General features: G+C 37.9%; 1 protein-coding gene across 15 annotated transcripts in view; it reads right to left on the minus strand.

Moving 5' to 3' along the window:
• Positions 1 to 18,468, minus strand: part of TMPRSS7 (transmembrane serine protease 7) — a 44,522-nt gene that overhangs the window by 8,755 nt on the left and 17,299 nt on the right. For 8 of the 15 annotated variants that reach the window (XR_011099786.1, XR_011099787.1, XM_068693069.1 and 5 more), the window contains exons 3-12: positions 17,935 to 18,127; positions 17,034 to 17,164; positions 13,262 to 13,329; positions 12,914 to 13,107; positions 12,017 to 12,055; positions 9,360 to 9,588; positions 8,255 to 8,385; positions 6,731 to 6,843; positions 4,617 to 4,723; positions 641 to 777 (exon numbers count right to left, since the gene is read on the minus strand). Coding sequence is in view for 13 of the 15 variants with exons in the window: in XM_068693069.1 (XP_068549170.1) it covers positions 641 to 777; positions 4,617 to 4,723; positions 6,731 to 6,843; positions 8,255 to 8,385; positions 9,360 to 9,588; positions 12,017 to 12,055; positions 12,914 to 13,107; positions 13,262 to 13,329; positions 17,034 to 17,164; positions 17,935 to 18,127 (1,342 nt within the window). In the remaining 2 variants the exon portion in view is untranslated. The remainder of the gene's footprint in view (positions 1 to 640; positions 778 to 4,616; positions 4,724 to 6,730; positions 6,844 to 8,254; positions 8,386 to 9,359; positions 9,589 to 12,016; positions 12,056 to 12,913; positions 13,108 to 13,261; positions 13,330 to 17,033; positions 17,165 to 17,934; positions 18,128 to 18,468) is intronic. The other 7 variants (XM_068693094.1, XM_068693095.1, XM_068693103.1 and 4 more) reach the window with 4 other exon arrangements.

Genomic DNA, 18,468 nt, shown 5'->3' on the forward strand with positions numbered 1-18,468 from the left:
TATAAGACTAACATAAGAAATGGTTTCAGTAAATAGTTGTCTGTTTCTGGATTTGAAAAATCTGATGGTTGGAAAAGTTCTGGAATAAGCAGTTGGTTATTCAGTACAGCTCATTACTGTGTTCATTACCTGGAGCTTTTCATGGTAATAGGAAGATTGTTTTCATTGTCAAAGTTTTGTTTGTAAATAGGAATAACTGACTTCAGTTGACTGACACTCATCATCTGACAGATTCCAGTGTATGACATCTTTTTTATTTTCAGGTTTTACTAAATAGGAAGTAAATAGCTAGCAAAGCTATTGGCACAGGTAGAAGATAATGTGGGGCTTGAGGAGTTCACGAGGCCCATGCATGTTCTCGCCACACAGGAAGCTTTAAGAGCTATGCAGAAGAGAAAAGACTGTGTATGCACAGGAAAACCAGAGCATGCTGCACATGCCCGCAAACCTTTGCCACATAGCCTTGATGTGCTATAAAAGGCTCTTTGCTAGTCACCTAAAAAAGTAAAATCAACAAATAAACAACGCAACATGACAGTTTCCTGCATAAAGATAGTCAAGTCCCACTGAACCTGAGATGTTCAGTTTTACAGGGCTGAAATACAAAGATGGGTTGAAAAAAAATAAAAGTCCATCTTACGTTGGCTGATGTTATAGCTGCCGTACTCCACCAGAAGTGGCTTCTCTGACACCTTTGAACTGCACTGAAGCTCAACATTAACAGCAGAGCTTGCAATATGAAAGACTGTTTGGTGATCAACATAGTAACCACAGTACCTAAAAGAAATCAAAAGTTCTAGAGCAGCCTTTACATCAGGATTGCCTTACATGCAATTTTAACATCAACGTTATGATACAGTCAGCTAGCATGCTTTAATTAAGAACCAACATCTAAAATAGTACCCAAGTTCTGAAAAACATTACTCGTGATCCACCATTCCTCAGTACAATATCCCACACACTTTCAAACAGAATGTTTCACCAGAAAGTTAAGAAGATTGTCAAACATGATACTTTTGTCAACACTGATGATAATTACCTTCAAAGATTTGCATTTTGGCAAAGGCATAAGCAATTTGGTGGGAAGGGAAACATCAGCATAGTTTAGCTGCTCTCATTTTGAGGAATACTCCTAAAAAAGAGCGCACAGGGCACTGATCTGACTGCTTTGGAGGCAGAGGGAAAAAGATTTGGGGAAACTAGAAATATTTCTAGGTAGCCACCCAGCTTAATACCATTAAGATCGCAAAGTTTAACCTTTGAAAGACATGTCTTCAAGTAACTAGTCTAGATGAAAAGATTCTTTCAATGTGCATCTATGTTAAACAGACATTTTGGCAAAGAGCTTCCTTGAACTTCTGCCTGGTTGCCACTTAACTTGGAGAAACCTAAGATAACCTTCATCAGAGATACCAAAGACATTGCAACTGGCATTTATATGCTACTCTAGCTAAGGAAAAACAATAAACAAACTCCAACCCCTTTAAAAGGGTAAGGTTGCTGTACGATGGTTTGAAAAGTAGAGAACATTTTAAGTGTAGGAAAATTTTGCAGACTGACAGTTTAGGTTGCACAAGAAGTAGAAATAAAAGCCTGTCTCCTCTGTCCCACCAAAACAACACAAAAACTCAACACTTATAAGAAATACATGTGGCTTCAAGACTCCTGTCAAGAGAAGTACTTACTAGACTAAATAGATATAAGAACAGAAGCAGCTGTATTGATTCTTGGCACATTTAGCATATACATTTCCTTGACAGCAACACAAAGGAACACAGCGCAGTTCAAGTGATCTTGAGCAATAAATGAGTTATTTTATTGTTAAGTGTATTACTGCAGTATTAACCTGAGGTAAATATTTTTCTCATTTATTTTGGCAACACCAAAAGGATAGATGATAATGAAGGGAAGCCATTGCATTGCTTCAGTGCTGCTCTTCGTATCAATGAATGCAGGTAAATTGGGCAGTGATTTCCATGAGGATGGATGTTTTCTGATGTCCTGTGCACCCTACTGAAGCATGCCATCAGGAGCAGCCACCCTTGCTCATACATTTTCCCGATGTGCTTTGTTTCACTCTGAAAATGAAACATCCTTTTAACAGGTCTAGGAGGTAACTCCAACAATGTCAAAAATAAATGAACATAACAAGAGACCATTCTCACACATCCTGGAAACAGTGTCACGAAATGTTTTACAGCTTTCTAATATAGTACATTTAACTGTCGAAGGAACAACAACAAAATCTATCAAAGCTAAGAGTGAAGATCTTCCTGCTATAGAAAGTCGTCTTCTCGCTCGTTTTAGTGTCTGTCATGTCATCACTGTCCCCAGCCTAAAACACCCCACCTAAGCGTAAAAGAGAAAGTTTGCAAGCCATCTGATTCTCCTTAACTAACCCACAGATGTTCTCTGTTTCTCCTTCTGTCAGTTACTAGGACACAACTTCCTCCAACAAACCCTGACACCATCTCAAAAGAATACATTAAAAAAAAAATCACAGACTGCTTTATGTGGGTGAGAAGTGGTCAATTCAATCTCATCTCACCAGCAATCGAGGAAGCTCCTGACCATCTGTGGAAGAGCTGAGACAGCTAGACAAAGGAAGCTGTGTCCTGTACACAGTAAGAAACGTCATATGCTTTGGGGGTTTGTACGAGAGCTGCATATCCTTGTGAGCCTTCTACTAGTGCTTTATGAGTCCTTTTTCCAGGGCCAACAGAGTTTGCCAAGCACCATCTGTAACTCTGCAGCAGTGCTAAAGAAACTAATGAAGGTGATCCTATCGCATACACTGAAGCAGGGAGTGGGTTGCCTTTTCAGGGGATGAACAGATGTGCGCATCCTGTTGCAGGTTCAGTGGGACATTGCACCAAGGCATTTAAAAACAAAACAAAACATTTCTTAGCTCCTGTACATCTCTAATGTTCTGCTCACAGGGACTAGCTGATCTCTGTGCCAATGAGAATTTTAGCTAAAGCAGTTATTCAACTGCAACTCTTCCAACTGGGCAGATCAACAAACACACATCCTCTGCAATAACGACAAGAACAAACTGAGTGGTCATGTTCAGTGCCTCTGGTTAGATAAAGCTGACCCTAGAGGGTCAAAAAAACCCTTATCTTCAGAATTTTCATGGTCACAGTCTTAGTTTACAAAAATCAACTTCCTGAATCTTCCTAAACATTTTGACACAAGGCAGCAGAATGTGCTTGCTCTAAGTTGCAATTGCAGGGACCTGAAAAACCGGTGTGTTTTGCCATTTGCTTCCCTCCACATTCCAATTTCATTAACCATTAAATTTTGTAGGGAAAAATGCAAATATCAGAATGTTTCATACTTTGTCATTATTTTCCATGGAAAGTAAGCACAGAAATGAAGATCACTGAGTTCAAAAACCTTATTTTTCATGAAAAAGACATTTTCTAAAGAAAATTCATATTGGCCTACTTACATCAGCAGCAACTAGCAACAGAAATTAGAAGCATGCATTCTTTTGCAGTACTTCAAAACTAGCCCCAAATGCATTTCATAAGATCATACTGCAACATTTGATTCTGTGAAATGTTTAATTAGTAGGCTTATTTAAAAGCTGGTCTTTCACAGAGAGAATCTTTGTAGTAGGAACCCATCATCAATTTTTGCTTCAGATTTTGCCTTTATTTGATGCATCTCTCAGCAATCTCTAATATCTCAAATCCTTCCAACTATGCCACAAAAAAAAGACCAAAAGAAACACACAAACACTCCGTGTTGCCTGTTTTGACTGGCTTTTTTCATGCACATGTTGTCCAGCCACCAATTGCTATCAAGACATAATGTTGGTAACATCACGAAAACTGACTTTTCTCTCTATGTAAGCACAGTATAGCTTAGTTTCAGTAGTGAATTCAGAAATTCGGTTTCAAGTCTGATCTTATTGATGTTTCCATTTGAAAAAAAAAATTAAAAATAGAGTCCAACTTCCCAAACCCAGCCTCACCTCATCATCCAGTGACTGAAAGACTATTTTTTAAATTGCAGAAAAAAATGGGTAGAAAAAGTATATGAAAAAGCAGCAGTAGCAGCAGTATTTAAATACAAACCACTTAAATATAGTGTGTCTTGGCAATCAATCTGCGGTGTCCCTTTCAAGAGCCCATGACTGAAACACAGAAGCAGTTACTCTCCTACTCCCAATAATCTCACTGTAATACCGTTTCACTGAAAAGTTAATTAGGTTCAGTGTCATCATGAGCAATCATAGAATTAAGTTACACTTAAGTGTTTTTTTTTTTTTTTTTTTTTTTTTTTAAACAGACCTTATTCAGTCGTCACAGAAAGCCCAAAACTACGTTGGGTTTACTGGACATCCATTTTCACCCACTCTTCTCATTTCTTTCCTTTAATAGAGCACCAAGGGCCCTTATTTTCAGCTTTTTGGTACTTTTCATTAGAATTTTTTTTATTCTATTTATGAAGATTCAGTTACATTATCAGCCAAAGTGAAACATGAATTATAAGAGGCAACAATGAAGTATCTCTGTCTTTGTGTAAACTTTCCGAGTGAACTGCAGTAGTGATGGGAAAGTCTGTTTTGGTAATGTTAGTTTAATAACTCATGCAGAAGTACTTACATGTGTTCGTTAATTTTCCACCATCCTCGTTCACAGCCTTTAATATTCTTCTCACTGATGGTATAGTTATGAAACTTCAGAGCTATACCAAGGTTCTTCTGTGGAGTCTGTTGTAAGAAAGACAGTGCATGCAGGCTTCCTTTTCTTTTTGTGGATATAGCACATTAAAATCTTAAGGCTTATCTCAGCAATTATAGTGCTTGGCACTGCCAAGCTCTGGGATCTGTGCTGACTTTCCCAGCTCAACAGCCAGCACCTGAGACACCTGCCAGCTATTCAGTCCTCAGCAAAATGAAACGTTGGTAAAAGGCCACCACAGCTACAGGCTCTCTTCCCCTCTGGCCAAAAGCCCTTTCATCTTCAAAAAGCCACTGGCTGTAGACAGAAGGCAGCTTTTGTGTCAAGATCAAAGCATTCAGACATATCCAAATTTATTTGTGCAGGGACAGACAGCCCCAGCAGATTGTTAGCTAAGATACTGTACCGAATACCTCTACTGCCTTGGGAATGCAGGGAGTTATTTCTACCAGAATACTGTAGTCTTTGCTAGCATCTGTTCAGCCAAATACTTGCTAGTGTTTTATAGAATGTTTTAACTGGAAGTATCATGAAGATTCATAGCTAATTATAGCTTCCTTTATTAAAAGGAACAGAACCATCTAAAAAAAAACATGGCCACATCTTGCAAAAGCAAGGGCTGATTCGGGTAAGAATCCAGAAGTGAAGATTCTTCTTCTTTCTCACAGGAAATATACAATACAGGAAATGAGGGAAATTTCAACATCGAACTATGGGGAAATTAAATGGTTTTAGGAAGTAGCATGGGCAACTCCCAAGGCTAAACTGGGCAACCTTTCCCTCAGAAGTCCAGGCTGAATTGAGGACAAAGTTTAGCAAATGGGTCATTGACTTAGTTTTCTAGAGGGAGAAAAGGATGTAGGTCCTAGTTAACTAGGCTTCATTCATATTGTTGTAATTCTACGTGGGCAACCAGTAGCTTAAGAAGGAAGACAGGCAAAGAGTAGGCTGTATCGTATCCATTGCCTTGTTCTTTAGAGATTAAAAACCCTTGGATACCAAACAGGTACCAGAAAAGTTCCCAAAAATATCCATCTCGCAGTTTGTTTTATTTGCTGTTTTGGAGACTGATCATGCTATAAAAGAGGATGTACTAATAAATTTTGTTCATAACTTGAGACACCACACAAGGACAAATGGCAACACTTAACAGAAAGAACAAGCTCTTGAGACCATCCAGAAAACAAACGAGAGCTAAGGCAGTGCATAAGGTTATGCATTTGAAAGCTGACTAATAAGAGCTACTACAATAAATCATGAGCTTGGGAATTTAAACCAGTAAAGAACGACAGAGATTTTGCATAGTCAATCACAGTATGACTGTAATGCACTAACATAACTTCACTGTGATGGGGAAACCATAAATCAAAGATCATCAAGTGCTACATTTCTGATAGCAGAAAACCTACTATCAGATTTTCTGGAATAACTTGAAGAGTCTAATACCATCAAGACAAGGTGTGAAAAAATTATCTTGAATTTAAATTTCTGGTTATTTGTTTTCAGAAAAAGACACAGAAAAAGGATACTTGGAAAAAAAAAAAGAGACCAAGAAAAAAGTCTGTGGGTTTGTGCTGATTGGACAGACCATCTTTGAATACAAAAATTTGATTTATTATGTGTAACATAGGAGTTATCAGAGAAGCAACAGCACTAACTAGGTTAGAGGACAAAAGTTTACTTTTGGTCTCCCCCCCAAATTTTGGGAGTTGGAAAGAGGGAAAGAAAAAACATTTAAGTCTTGAATTCTCTTCAGTGAAGCGCTTCTGTAAGCCAAACATCAAAATGTATTTCATCTCAGCTCTTTACCTTTGTAATAAATAGGACAGCTTAGGAATTATGTTCTCTTTGTTAAGAATAAGGACAAAGAAATCAAAATATCTGGGCACAACAGCTATTGAGCTGTGCCATTTCTATAAACTACCACATCTATGAGGATGCAGATTACTCCCTATTCAATCGTTCCTTCTACGCACACAGGCACTGTATGCCCCCAAAAAAGTATCAGTGCTTAGAGAGAAAGAAATCTGTATTACCTGGAAGTTCCATGCACAAAGACATTTTGGAGGGTAATAGCTTGGGTAATAGGGACTTGTGATTCTCCCTTCATAGCCAATCTTTTCTTTTGTTGCTATTGCTTTTCCACACCCTAGGGGAAGAAAAAAAGAAAAAGAGAGAGAGAAGGCAAGAGCTGGTAAATCTTAATCTATTTCCAACAAAGCTATTCAGTGGGCTAGGCATTCAATTTTATCACAAGTGTTTCACTGTAAAACAGGACAGCTATGGAGTTATGTTTATCTAGGTTCAGGTTGTAATAAATTCACTGTAAATCCAATGTTACAGACAGATAAGGCTCATAAAAGTCTAGGAATGCTTGCTGTGATGCTCTGTTGAGCATGCCTCTCACAAAACAGATAGTTCATATTGTCTGTTAGATGCTCTAAGACTCTCAGAAATTACCCTAACCTCTCATTTCAGCTCAAAGGCTTGGGAACGATAAAGTGATTTTTTTTTTTTTTTTTTTTTAAATAAAGGCCTTTACAGGACTATTGACTTTATTTTGTCTCTGCAGGACCAGGAGAAAACATTGTCAACCTTTCTGTCAGGTATTTCACTAAAGGCAGGTCTGTGAAGAAGTCTTAGTGAGCAGTGTTGCACATCAAGGCATCCACATCGCAGTAGTACATGAGTAGTAGATGAGTACATCTTAAAATACAACCGGTTAGAACAAGAATGGACAACGTGCTAATCTAATCAGCCTCACAGAAGCCAAGGTGTCTTTTTGTGACTGATTAAGGGATTAAGACAACTCATTAAAGCAAACAAAACACAAACAGTAAAAACATAGTCCTGAATTTAAAATTACTTATGATGCAGAATTCATCACATACTTTCATATTTCCGTGCTTAGTTACTCTCACCATTGGAAATATGCAGCACCTTTCTGAGCAGCTTAATTACAGCCTAATTTCCTCGTATTGGAATGTGTTATACTTTTGTCTTTGTGCTGCTTGGGTGACATTCCTTGTGCTATTTGTGATTATGACCAAACCACTTCTTAAAGCAATAAGAAGCAGAAAAGACTTGATGACCAAACATCACTGAATCCTTTGTGTTAATGAGGCAGAGACCAATAGCAAAAGGCAGACAGAGCTACTGACACTTTGTACTCTGAAAGTAGTTTTCAGTGATGAGCAATTTCCACCTTTAACATCATCACAAAGTCGCAATGTAGGAGCAAGTCCACAGCCACACCTGGAATAACAACTCCATCTACTGGCACATTGCAGTTCTGACCAATTGAATTCAGTCAGGGTTGGTTTCAGCCTTCTATATGTTTTTATTTCATATAGACAGCTAAACAGCTGAAATTACTCAAGAGGAAGGCAGCCACTTAATAATGCAGAGGACACGAAGAAGGGAGACAGCGATGTGGGAGAAAAAAAAAAAAGAAAAGAGATACAGATTTGCAAGGAGTCATTTATCCATAACATAGCCACATGGGGCTCTGAGATAGAAACAATACAACAAATGCATTTCCAAATACATTACAAACCTACTTTCTTGTGTAATGATCTCAAAATAGCCATGGAACTCCTTCCGTTCACTTATCTGTGCTGCCTTAAACATTACCAGCATGAGATTATTTGTGGACACAAGTGACACCAATGAATCAGCTGGCTCGCACGCTCTGAGGAGGAATAATGGAGAGTACATATCTAAGCCATTTGTATCAACAATGCATTGCTCTCATTCTTTGCTTTCCACTGCTACAGTACTCACGTACTTCAAAGCCTAGTGGGGGGAAAATAAAAAAGCATGCTCTTATGCACGGAAGTGTACTTCTTAAAAGGCCAGTTAGAAACACCTGCAACCTCTACAGGTACTAGTAAATGAACATCATCTGCTGCTTTACAGAGAAGTCAGTGAATGTTCCAGGTCACTGGAGAACAGATCTTTAAGATGACTGGAAGGCTCTCTTTTGAGGCTTATATATACACCGACAGGGCAGAGAAAGGGCTTTCAGTGGTCAGAACACTGAGCTCTTCATCCACTTGATGGAGATGCTCCCCTCACTTTTCAGTCTGACAGAGTCCTATGGAATTAATAACCAGGAATTTCACTCAAAAATTTCCAGACAAAAATTCTAGATCATAAAAGATAAAAATTAGTAGTAATTCACATGCCTTGACACATCAGTTTCAACTCTAGATTTTAATAAGTCTGAATAACTCAAATAAAGCAGCTTAAAAAGGCACTAAAGAAAAAAGTGAAGTATAAAAAGAATCAGGATACTTAGTTTTACAACTTCAGTCTTCCTCGGAACACTAGTCTTCACAGGGAAGAAAAGTTCACTTATAGGATGGAATTTTGACAATTTGTTTTAGTTAACATGTTTCCTGACAAGAAAAATTCCACCCAGTAACGTATGAACTTCTTATATTTTGATATGTAGGTGAGGATACAGTCTATCTGAAGAATAACAAAGCATCTGAAGAATATTAAGTTCTCTTTAATTACTTTTCTACTTTTTGGGGGGAAGTAATTTTGGTGTTCTGTATATAACATGAAGATCAAAGTACTTTAAACAAAGAAAAAAAAACAGATGACAAATCTTCAGGAAAAAAAGAATGCCAGTGACTTCTCAATAAAATTTATACTCACCGGTACAGTATCTTATGTTTGATTGGCATAAGAGAGTCATAAATGGTTAGCGAGTCAGTGATGCAGTTATCTGCTCCAATCTGAAGCGATACTATTGAAAGACGAATAAGATGACCCACTAACGCAATCAGTTTAAGATAGCAGATCGTTCCCCCTGAGGTAGCATGGATATCCAAGGGAAAGTGTTCATGTAGACGATCAGCATGCAGATCATACATACAATTTGTTCCTGTGGAAACATATTTCCAACACTGAACATATGCTCTGAAACTGGTAAATCCATGCATGGGAGTACAAAAAAAAAATCCTATATATAATTATGAAGTAAAGCAACATACGAAACATACAAAACATTTTTCCTCCAAAGAGGAAAAACAAAGTAGCCTATACTGCTCACTGTTTTCATCTCAGTTACAAGTCTCTGGTCAAGGAAATGTCTATTCATACAGCTGCAGAGCTTGGCAAACAGCACTGTAAAAACGTGTAGGGGTACTAGTGCCAAAGCACTGCCATTTTGTACAACACATATTTACTGTTAACAAATCTCTGTGGAACCTCCAGAGGATAAATGACTTAAGTGAAACAGTTGTTACCTGGGAAACGTTCATCTACTGCCAGAATAGAAATCAGCTGCTCACCCCTACAAGTATTTGGATATTTATTTAAAAAAAGAAAAAAAAAAAATATATATATATACATATACACACATTTTCACACTACCCTAGGCTTTATAGATTACTGCTCAAAAATCAAGCTACTCAATGTTTTATGTGAAATGAGCTGGACATGCTACAACAGATTCACCGATTAATTCCGTTTGTAAGGGATGCTAGGACCTTTGCTGTTCAACTTCCTGCTCAAAGCAAGGTCAAAAGGAATTTGAACCTGGATTTTCTCATGTCAGGTCCTGAAAGCTTTTGCAGCATTAGAAGTCACTGATAGAAATGGAAGTACTGTGAAATATATGCAGTACAGACTAGCCTACACAACCTAGTTTTACTAAAAAAAAAAAAAAAAAAAAAAAAAAAATCAAAATTCCATTCGTGTCGTAACTTAGAAAAGAGTCACCAGAAAATCACCCTACTTCGATCCAATTTTCTAATTAAGCTAATACAATTGTGGCTTTCAAGTCAAACATATTAACATCTTTGTTTCAGTTTGATGTTCCAGTTCCCATCCAACAAAAAGCTTAGGGATTTTTTTGTTTGGTCATACTTAGAGCTCTTAACATAGCTCTTCTGAAAGGTGAGAAGAAACAAAAGAGCAAATTAGGGAAAATAAGACCCAAAGTGAATATTTGCATGACTCTGCCTATTACAGAAACAAGTATCTTAAATAGTTACCGTAGTGGAACATCAGTTACAGCACTGTGGAATTTTGCCATCAATTGTTAACTAGCAGTTAAAAGGCCAACGTTTACTTTGAGTCAACCAGACAGGAAATAGCAGGCTTTGTCTGACTTCCACTTCTAATTTATAGTCTTGAAACAGACGTTATAAATACTTATGAACAATTTGTAAGTCACATGCTCTTCAAGTTCAGTTACGGTTGTAACTATTTAAAGCTTTGGTTGGCCCATTGTTCTTCCTTCTTCTTTTGTATCTTCCCAGCAATTTTTTTTTCTTTTAATAATAGTTTTTGTTTTGTTTTGTTTTTCCTGCTTGTTTACTCAGCCTTAACAAAGCCAGTTTTGATATGAAACTCTGTAGAATTATGTGACTGCCTTTATTGCTATTATGCAATTAACAGTGTGACTAGCTCGCTGCTGGTGAAGCATGGTGTATCTAAGTCAGAGCTAACACTAAGTCTAGAAGCAATGTAAGCATACCAGTTTGAAACCAAAGCTAGGTACAATCATTATCCAAAGAGACCCTGCTCAGCCATATAGTGTGGCAATGCAAGTCAGTTGCACTAGCTCAATCTGTACAAGTCCTTTATCCAACCCATCCTTTAAAAAACCTCCATCCCAGTGCTGAGTCTAAACCAATTACTAGGTACATCTTCATTAAAAAGTTACTCCATTGCCCTCAAAATACAACACAGTGATCTGTTCCACGTAATAGTGAACACAACTGGGATGTACTTTTAGACTGTACATGTTGTCTTGTAAAGTCTCTGCATACTACCAAAGAACCCCACTGGGAAATGTAGAACACAAAACCAAGGAGGTATATGAATAGTGTCTCCCATTACCCTGGAAAAGTAGAACGACTTAGACTAACTTCTGCTAGGGATCTCATTCAAAAAAAAAAAACCACAACATTAATCTTGAAGCAAATGGAGTAAATGATGATAAAAGGTGGATAAAAGCATTACTATTGTTTAGAGTGAAAGCCAAAAAATAGATTCAAATTCAGTGCTGCCCAAGTTAGAAAAAATCTGAAGTGAATAGAAAAAAGTGAGTGACAGAATTTATTTCCCATCCTGCCACCAGGCACAGCTGAATTTCACCACTCAAAATAAAGGCAAATAATTTATGTATTTGCCATATGCAGGACTCTTGGATCCTCTTACAGCAAAGTCAGGACATAAATACCAAGACTGAATTTAACCCTTTTAAATTAACACTAAGCAATATCTTTGCATCTGAAGACGTGAATGAGGAGCTTTGATCTCCAACCACTGTTCTGCCACAAAACTGCCAAGTGGTGAATTACCTGTTCCTGTTGTTGACCAATAATCTGACCGAAGACCTGCTGCATGGAAAAAAAGGTTTTGTGAGTCTTCTAATATGCAGAACATCCAGAAATCAGTGTTTGATTCAATCATGCTTCCTTAATCTTATCACTAAGCACACAGAATAAAACAGCTCTCGATGTGGGAGACTGCTCAATCCCGCACCATCTCCACAAATTCTGCTACCATCCTTGGAAGCAGCCATCACGTCCCCAGGCATTCTCAGTGCCCGAGGGATGAGGGGATTGCTGGTCAATTGAGCAGTCCAATTCAATTGAAGGCCTGAGGCAGAAAAACCCAGGGAGTTACTTCCCCACCCTTGGCCACAAACTCTTTTTCAGCTTTCAGCTGGGCAGAGCTGTTCAAATGAAGCTTGTTCCATCCTTTATTTGTAGAGCTGAAAATCCTACGCTACTTTGTAACTTGAACCTGTCTTGCTAATTTCCTCCACAGACAAAAACAGCACAGGATATAGAAATTGATTAATTAATAAGCAGCTTTATGTTTGTATTTTTTTTAATCTAACAGAAATGTAACAACAATCCCATTTTCCATGGTGATGCTAAAGTTTGATCCTTGTATAGAACAAAACACTTCATCTTTTAATACGTTTTAGGTTGCAGCCTAACCCAAGTCTGAGCTGGCTACGAGTTGTCAGGCTTAGCTCCTGAGTTAGAACATAAGCTTTGCAGCAGTGACAAAACCATTTTGTACCTTAATATGACCTCCAGTCTGTTCTTTTCTTTTTTTCCCACCAGCCCCACCATAAGAGGCACAAGATAAAGACTTCAGTATATTTCTAAAATCTGCTACTCTGAGATAAATACTTGTTGTTAATAAGCGTTTCTTCAACAGCAGGGACACATGCTTTTACTAACCACTTAGCACAATGGAGTCCATGTCAACTGCGAGACCCTGAAGACTTCCCACTGAGGTGCGGTTAAGGATGCTTGTCTGAATGGAGTCTTTTAAAATGGCAGCCACGCAGTCCTCACACAGCACTTGGCCTTTTGGCTGCGGTACCACAAATACAATCCAGAAGTGGATAAGAAGCCCTCCGTTATTGTTGTTACTGAAATAATAATAATAATTAAAAAAAAAACATGGATTACCATTACACTGAAAGTTTTCTGAAGACCACAAAAAAAAAAAAAAAAAAAAAGGCTTCTCCTGTGGGCTCGTTATGCTATCCAGCAAAAACACAGACACGTTAACCAGTTTTTTACCTGACTTCTGAAACAGTGGCCTGCTTATAAAACTTGGAGAAAGAGGAGGTTCTGTAAACCAAGTTCATCTGAAAGAGAAAGTATAAAGCCGGTGAAGATTAAGCATTGTTGAAAAACAGGCATACCTTGAGATATCCTGTGCCTGGGATGTCCCAGGAACATGCTCTCTTGCACCAGGAGGAAGCCATGAACCTACCTGTCCTGATGCACAGCAGACATGCTGGACAAAGTAGCAAACACGGTTGGGCCAGCTCTGCCATGTACCAGCTCCAGCACCCCCAGCAAACACCAAACCTTCTGCACGGGGCCAGCTGACACGTACAATGAATGCTGGTCCAAAATAAATGAGTTTTGGAAAGGGTACACGTTCTTCTTCCAGGAAAATCTCAAAGGCAGGGGCCCACCCTCTCCCAGTGCCAAACCTTCTGAGCCAGTCATCAGGAAAAGAAAACAAGCCTCTGACGTGCCATGCTGTGACTGCCACTAAGGTTCAGGTAAGGGTGCGTCCAAGCTCTTCAGCAATGCCATGGTATGGCTGGGGCTGGAAGGGGCCTCTGGAAATGCAAAACACTGACCCCTCCTCTCACAGCGACAAGGGAGAGCTACAGCCCCCAGAGAGGGCCAAATCCAAGTGGTCACATGGGGTTGAGCTTGCTGTGCCTTTTTTTTATTTTTTTAAATTTTTTACTTCTGTTGCTAATTTTGTTCTTGTTTTGGTTTTGTTTTTATTTCTGTTTTATGTGTATTTCTGTAGTTTTTGTGTGTGTATGTTTTTGTTGTTTTTTTAACTTTTTGAGGGTGTTACTTTAGGGGGATGCTTTTTTATTTATTGGTGAGTTGTTTTTTATCCTCTTTTTTTTTTTTCCCTCCCCATTACTGCTTCTCTTTGTTTTTCTTTTCTCCGTTTCTTTCTTATATTGTCTTTCCTTTGCTTCTTTCATTAATTGACAGTATTTTTCTATTTGTTTTATTGTTGTTGTTTTGTTTTTTTCCTCTTTAGGAGGGATTCTTTTTTGTTTGTTTTAGGATTTTCTTATTTCTTGGGGAAGCTATGAGGGGTTCTTTTGTCTTTTTTTTTTCTGTTTTAGTTTTTTTTTTTTTTGTAGTTTTATTAATGTATTTTTATTATTCTTTGTTAGCTTGGGGAATTGATCATTTTTTCTTGTTCTATTTTTACAGGGTTTTGTATTTTGCCTTTTTTTTCCATTTTCTGTGTTTTTATTATATTTTAAGTTGGAGTATCGTTAGGATTTTTTTGTTGTTGTTGCTTTTTTGCTTTCTTTGATTTAGTATTTAGTTATTTTCTTTTTATAGGGTGGAGATTTTTAGGGGGTTGTCCTGGTTTTCTGAGGGAGTTTTAAAAGTTTTTAAGATTAAATATTTTCTTTTTACTTTTTCTGGTTGTTGCCTTCTCTTGGTTTTGGAGAACAGGGGATTTTGCCTGCTTTTTGTCTTTTTTTTTTTTTTTTTTTTACAGTTTGTCATTTTGTATTGTTTTATGGGTATTTTTTTTTTTTGTCACTATAGTTTGGGATTTGTTTTCATTTTGTTTTCTTTTGAGGGGTGTTTTGACTTTTTTCTTTCTTCTGTGTTCTTTGGATATTTTCTCCTTGGTTCTTCTCCCCCTTTTTCTGTTTTTGTTTTTACTTTTTCTTTTTGTTATTATTTTTTTACTTTTTTGTAGTTGGATTTTTTTTCTGTTGGTTTTATGATTTTTTTTTTTTTTTTTTTTTTTTTTTTTTTGCTTTTAAGGCAGTTGCTTTTATTGCTTCTGTTTTTGGGGGGAATTTTTTGTTCTTTTTGTCTTCTTTTTCTTTTTTTGTCATTTTGCTTTCTTGTTTTCTGGTTATTTTACTGTTGTTTTTTATGAGGTGTTTCTTTTGTGATATCTTCACTTTGTTTTTTATTTTTTCTATTTTTTATTATTATTCCATTGTTTTGGTGATTTTTTTCTTTTTTTTGTTTTGTTTTCTTGTGAGGCTTTTCTTTGTTTTGGGGTGTGTTTTTTTTTTTTTTGATGGTGCCTTTGGTTTTGGAGGGTGTTTTTGTACACTCTTTTTTAAGGAGACAGTTCAGGATTGCTTTAAGGGGTGTGGGTTGTTTTTTTTTTTGTTTGGCTTGTTTTGGGGGAGCTGTTTGTTTGCAGTTATTAGTTATGTTTTAGGTATTTTATTTTTTTCCCCCTCCATTGTTTATGGGCAACTTCCTGCCTTTTCATTCCATTTGTGTCTATTTTTTTCCCCAGCTAGCAGCTTAGCATTAATATATTTCTTTCCAATACAGTGTAAAATATGTGAAGAGTGGAAAACTGCCCCTTTCTTGATGCAGGACAGCCTTTGAGAAAGCATACTTCCCGCTTTCACCAGTTCTTTAGATAACCTTAGACGGTAACCTTCCTTATCCTTGTTGTAGGAGGCACACCACTAGCACCACCAGGTGGCACATACCTCAAGCTGTTCAGCCTCTCTTCCTGCTGCCTAATTAATGCCCACGGGACTGTAACTAGGATTCTTTTGAAGCCAAGGCTGTCAAAGTCATATGGATGTTAGTCCATAATCGTCATCATTTGACACAAAGTTGGAACAATCAGTTTAAGGGCCTAAGTAAAATGAGCAGAGCTCAATCTGTCTCCAGATTAATCTATGAGGGATTCCATCTATATATTGCTTTTACTGTCAAAGGGGGAAATGAGTCTAACTGGAAAGGTTCTTCAGCTATTGTTCTAGAGACCTCTGACACAGAAGTAATAAACAAAAGGGTTTCAATTAGAACAAAAAAAAAAGACAAAAACCTTACAAACTCAGATTCCCAACATTCCTGCTAGCCTTTTTAGCCAATAGTCATGTAACTTAGATTTTGCACTGCTAATAATGTGCATCTATTGGTGAGTATTGGTTGAGTTTAGAGAAAAAAAATCATTTCCAAGTTATGTCCAAGTAGAAGATGGTGGCACTGGCAGTTCACATGTTCTTGTCTGTCACCTCTCTCTGTGGTGTGTGAAGATGGCAGGATGCTCTGGGACAAGAACAAGACAAATGGCCCACAGCAGGTTGAAGCTGCTCCCTGGTAAATTGGGAGGGACAATACCTGCACTGGCCTGAAAGCAATACGGGTCATCAAGAAATCTTCCCTCTGATCAAAGAGCTTGCAAGCAGGAGCATGAGTTCATGCTATAAGATGACCAAAACTTGGTAATTGTTCAAGAATCTCTGGTTGCATTGATACAGCCACCTCTGCCTGCTGTAGAGCAGCTGTAACTGCCTACGACTGAGTGCTGTTTCTGCTGTGACTGGTGCAAGGTGTTTGGGAGGAATAATGTTCTTTGGAATAACTGGCATCAGAAGAAAACTAAGTGTAAAAGCATATGAGAGCTGTAGTGTAATTATAGATGCTCTAAGGCAGAAGACTGGCAGCAGATACCACTTTGAATGCAAAAGATTTCATCAATGTCTCAGAAGTGGCAATTTTGAAGGTTTTTTGTAGAGCTCTATTCATAGACTGGTTTGTGGGGAATAATGTGTAAAATTTTAGTCAATGTGAATGTCGAACAGACCTTTCCAAAATTTAGTGTGTGGTTAACAAGCTAAAAGCACCCAGTTCCTTCCTGCCTTCAGCTAGCCACATCTGCACCGTCTTCTGAAAGGGCATAAGGAGGAAAATAAGAACTGCAGAATGCCACAGCAGACTTGATGGCACCTGAGATTCGCAATTATTGATCACAGCTCTGGTCTTTTTGCTACTTTTTGTTAACCAAGCAGCCCACTCATCTTACCACATGCTGCACGTTCTGCGCCACAGAGAGAAATTCTTTCGATTCCTTCTGCCTATATTCTGGGAGAAATTCTATGTTGGCAACACGAAATAGCCCAACAAAGTACAACACATCTTTGTTTTCTGCCTGAACTGCAAGAAACAAAAGACAGACCCCAATTATTTTCAAGTAACAACGAAACTTTTTCTGATCAAATTTTAAACCAAATTAATCTATTCAACCTTAAAGTGGAGAAGACTACCAAATCAACCTTATATATTCAAAGACATTTTTTTCTAGATGAGTACCACAATATGAAGGTCCATCGAGCACCTGCTTCCTACACACAACCTAAGATACCATAGTACAAACCAACTGTAGCAGAAGTCACGTCAGCATCCAAGTTCAAGAATATCCCTAAGGAATCTTAGGCAGCACTTCTTTAAAACAAAACAGAACAAACAAACAAACAAAAAAAAACAATTACAGATAAAGTATTTACCTTCCATATTTTACCGCCTTTTTAGCCTTTTAAAATATATTCTGCCTAAGGCACAGATATCTTACCCAGCCTCTAGCAGGCCAAGAAATGCAGTGGAGGTCAGAATCTTTGTGGAATCAAGTTAGGGGAATTGTCTACACAATTAACTAGTGCACATACACAAAAGCTTTGCCTAAGTCTTGGGTTGGGAGGGGTGTGTGGGGGCTGGAAATCATGCTTCCTAAAACAGCAGTTGTGCCTACTGCTATAATTCCTTGTTCATTGAACCCTGTGAAGTGTAACAAAGGTATTCCAGGTTTTATGCTTATCTTAGAAGGAGCCTTCAGAACAAGTGAGATCCTACAAGCAACTGGTATATAAAATAAAAGTGCTACTGGGAATAGTGATATTTGAAATCAGTGTGAGCTTTCAGCAACTCACCAATGAAGAGCCAAAGTAAAGTCCAGGTTACAACTCCTAAAATAAATAGAATGAGGGTAAAAATAATTATTTTGTTTTGAAAATTCCACAGCAACTTCTCTTTTTTCTTCAATTTGCCATGTTTTTTCCTTGCCAGAATCCTCTTTGCCAACTTGTCTTCTGCAGATACCACTTGGACTGAAATGTTGGCTACCTAAAACAAGGTGGAAGACAACAAACTCATGTGGAACATTGCAAGCAGCAGCTGACCGACCAACAGCTAGAACAGAATCCCACACACATTTTTCTGTTACTCACATACAAAACTATTGTTAATGCAGTAGCAGTTTAAAACTGCAGAGAAGTAAGGTCCAGACACTTGCAGATACAAAGCAGTCCAACCCAATGGCACACAGAAGTAGAAACACAGCATACCCTAGGATAACAGCTCACCATGCAACAGCCATCTAACATTAACCGTCTGAACAAATACATATATCCTTGGGCATCTTTCATTAACATAAATTAGCCCTATTTTGTCTACAGGACAGGTAG

Source organism: Anas acuta, chromosome 1, assembly GCF_963932015.1.
Source record: "Anas acuta chromosome 1, bAnaAcu1.1, whole genome shotgun sequence".
In the NCBI taxonomy this organism is placed as follows: domain Eukaryota; kingdom Metazoa; phylum Chordata; class Aves; order Anseriformes; family Anatidae; genus Anas; species Anas acuta.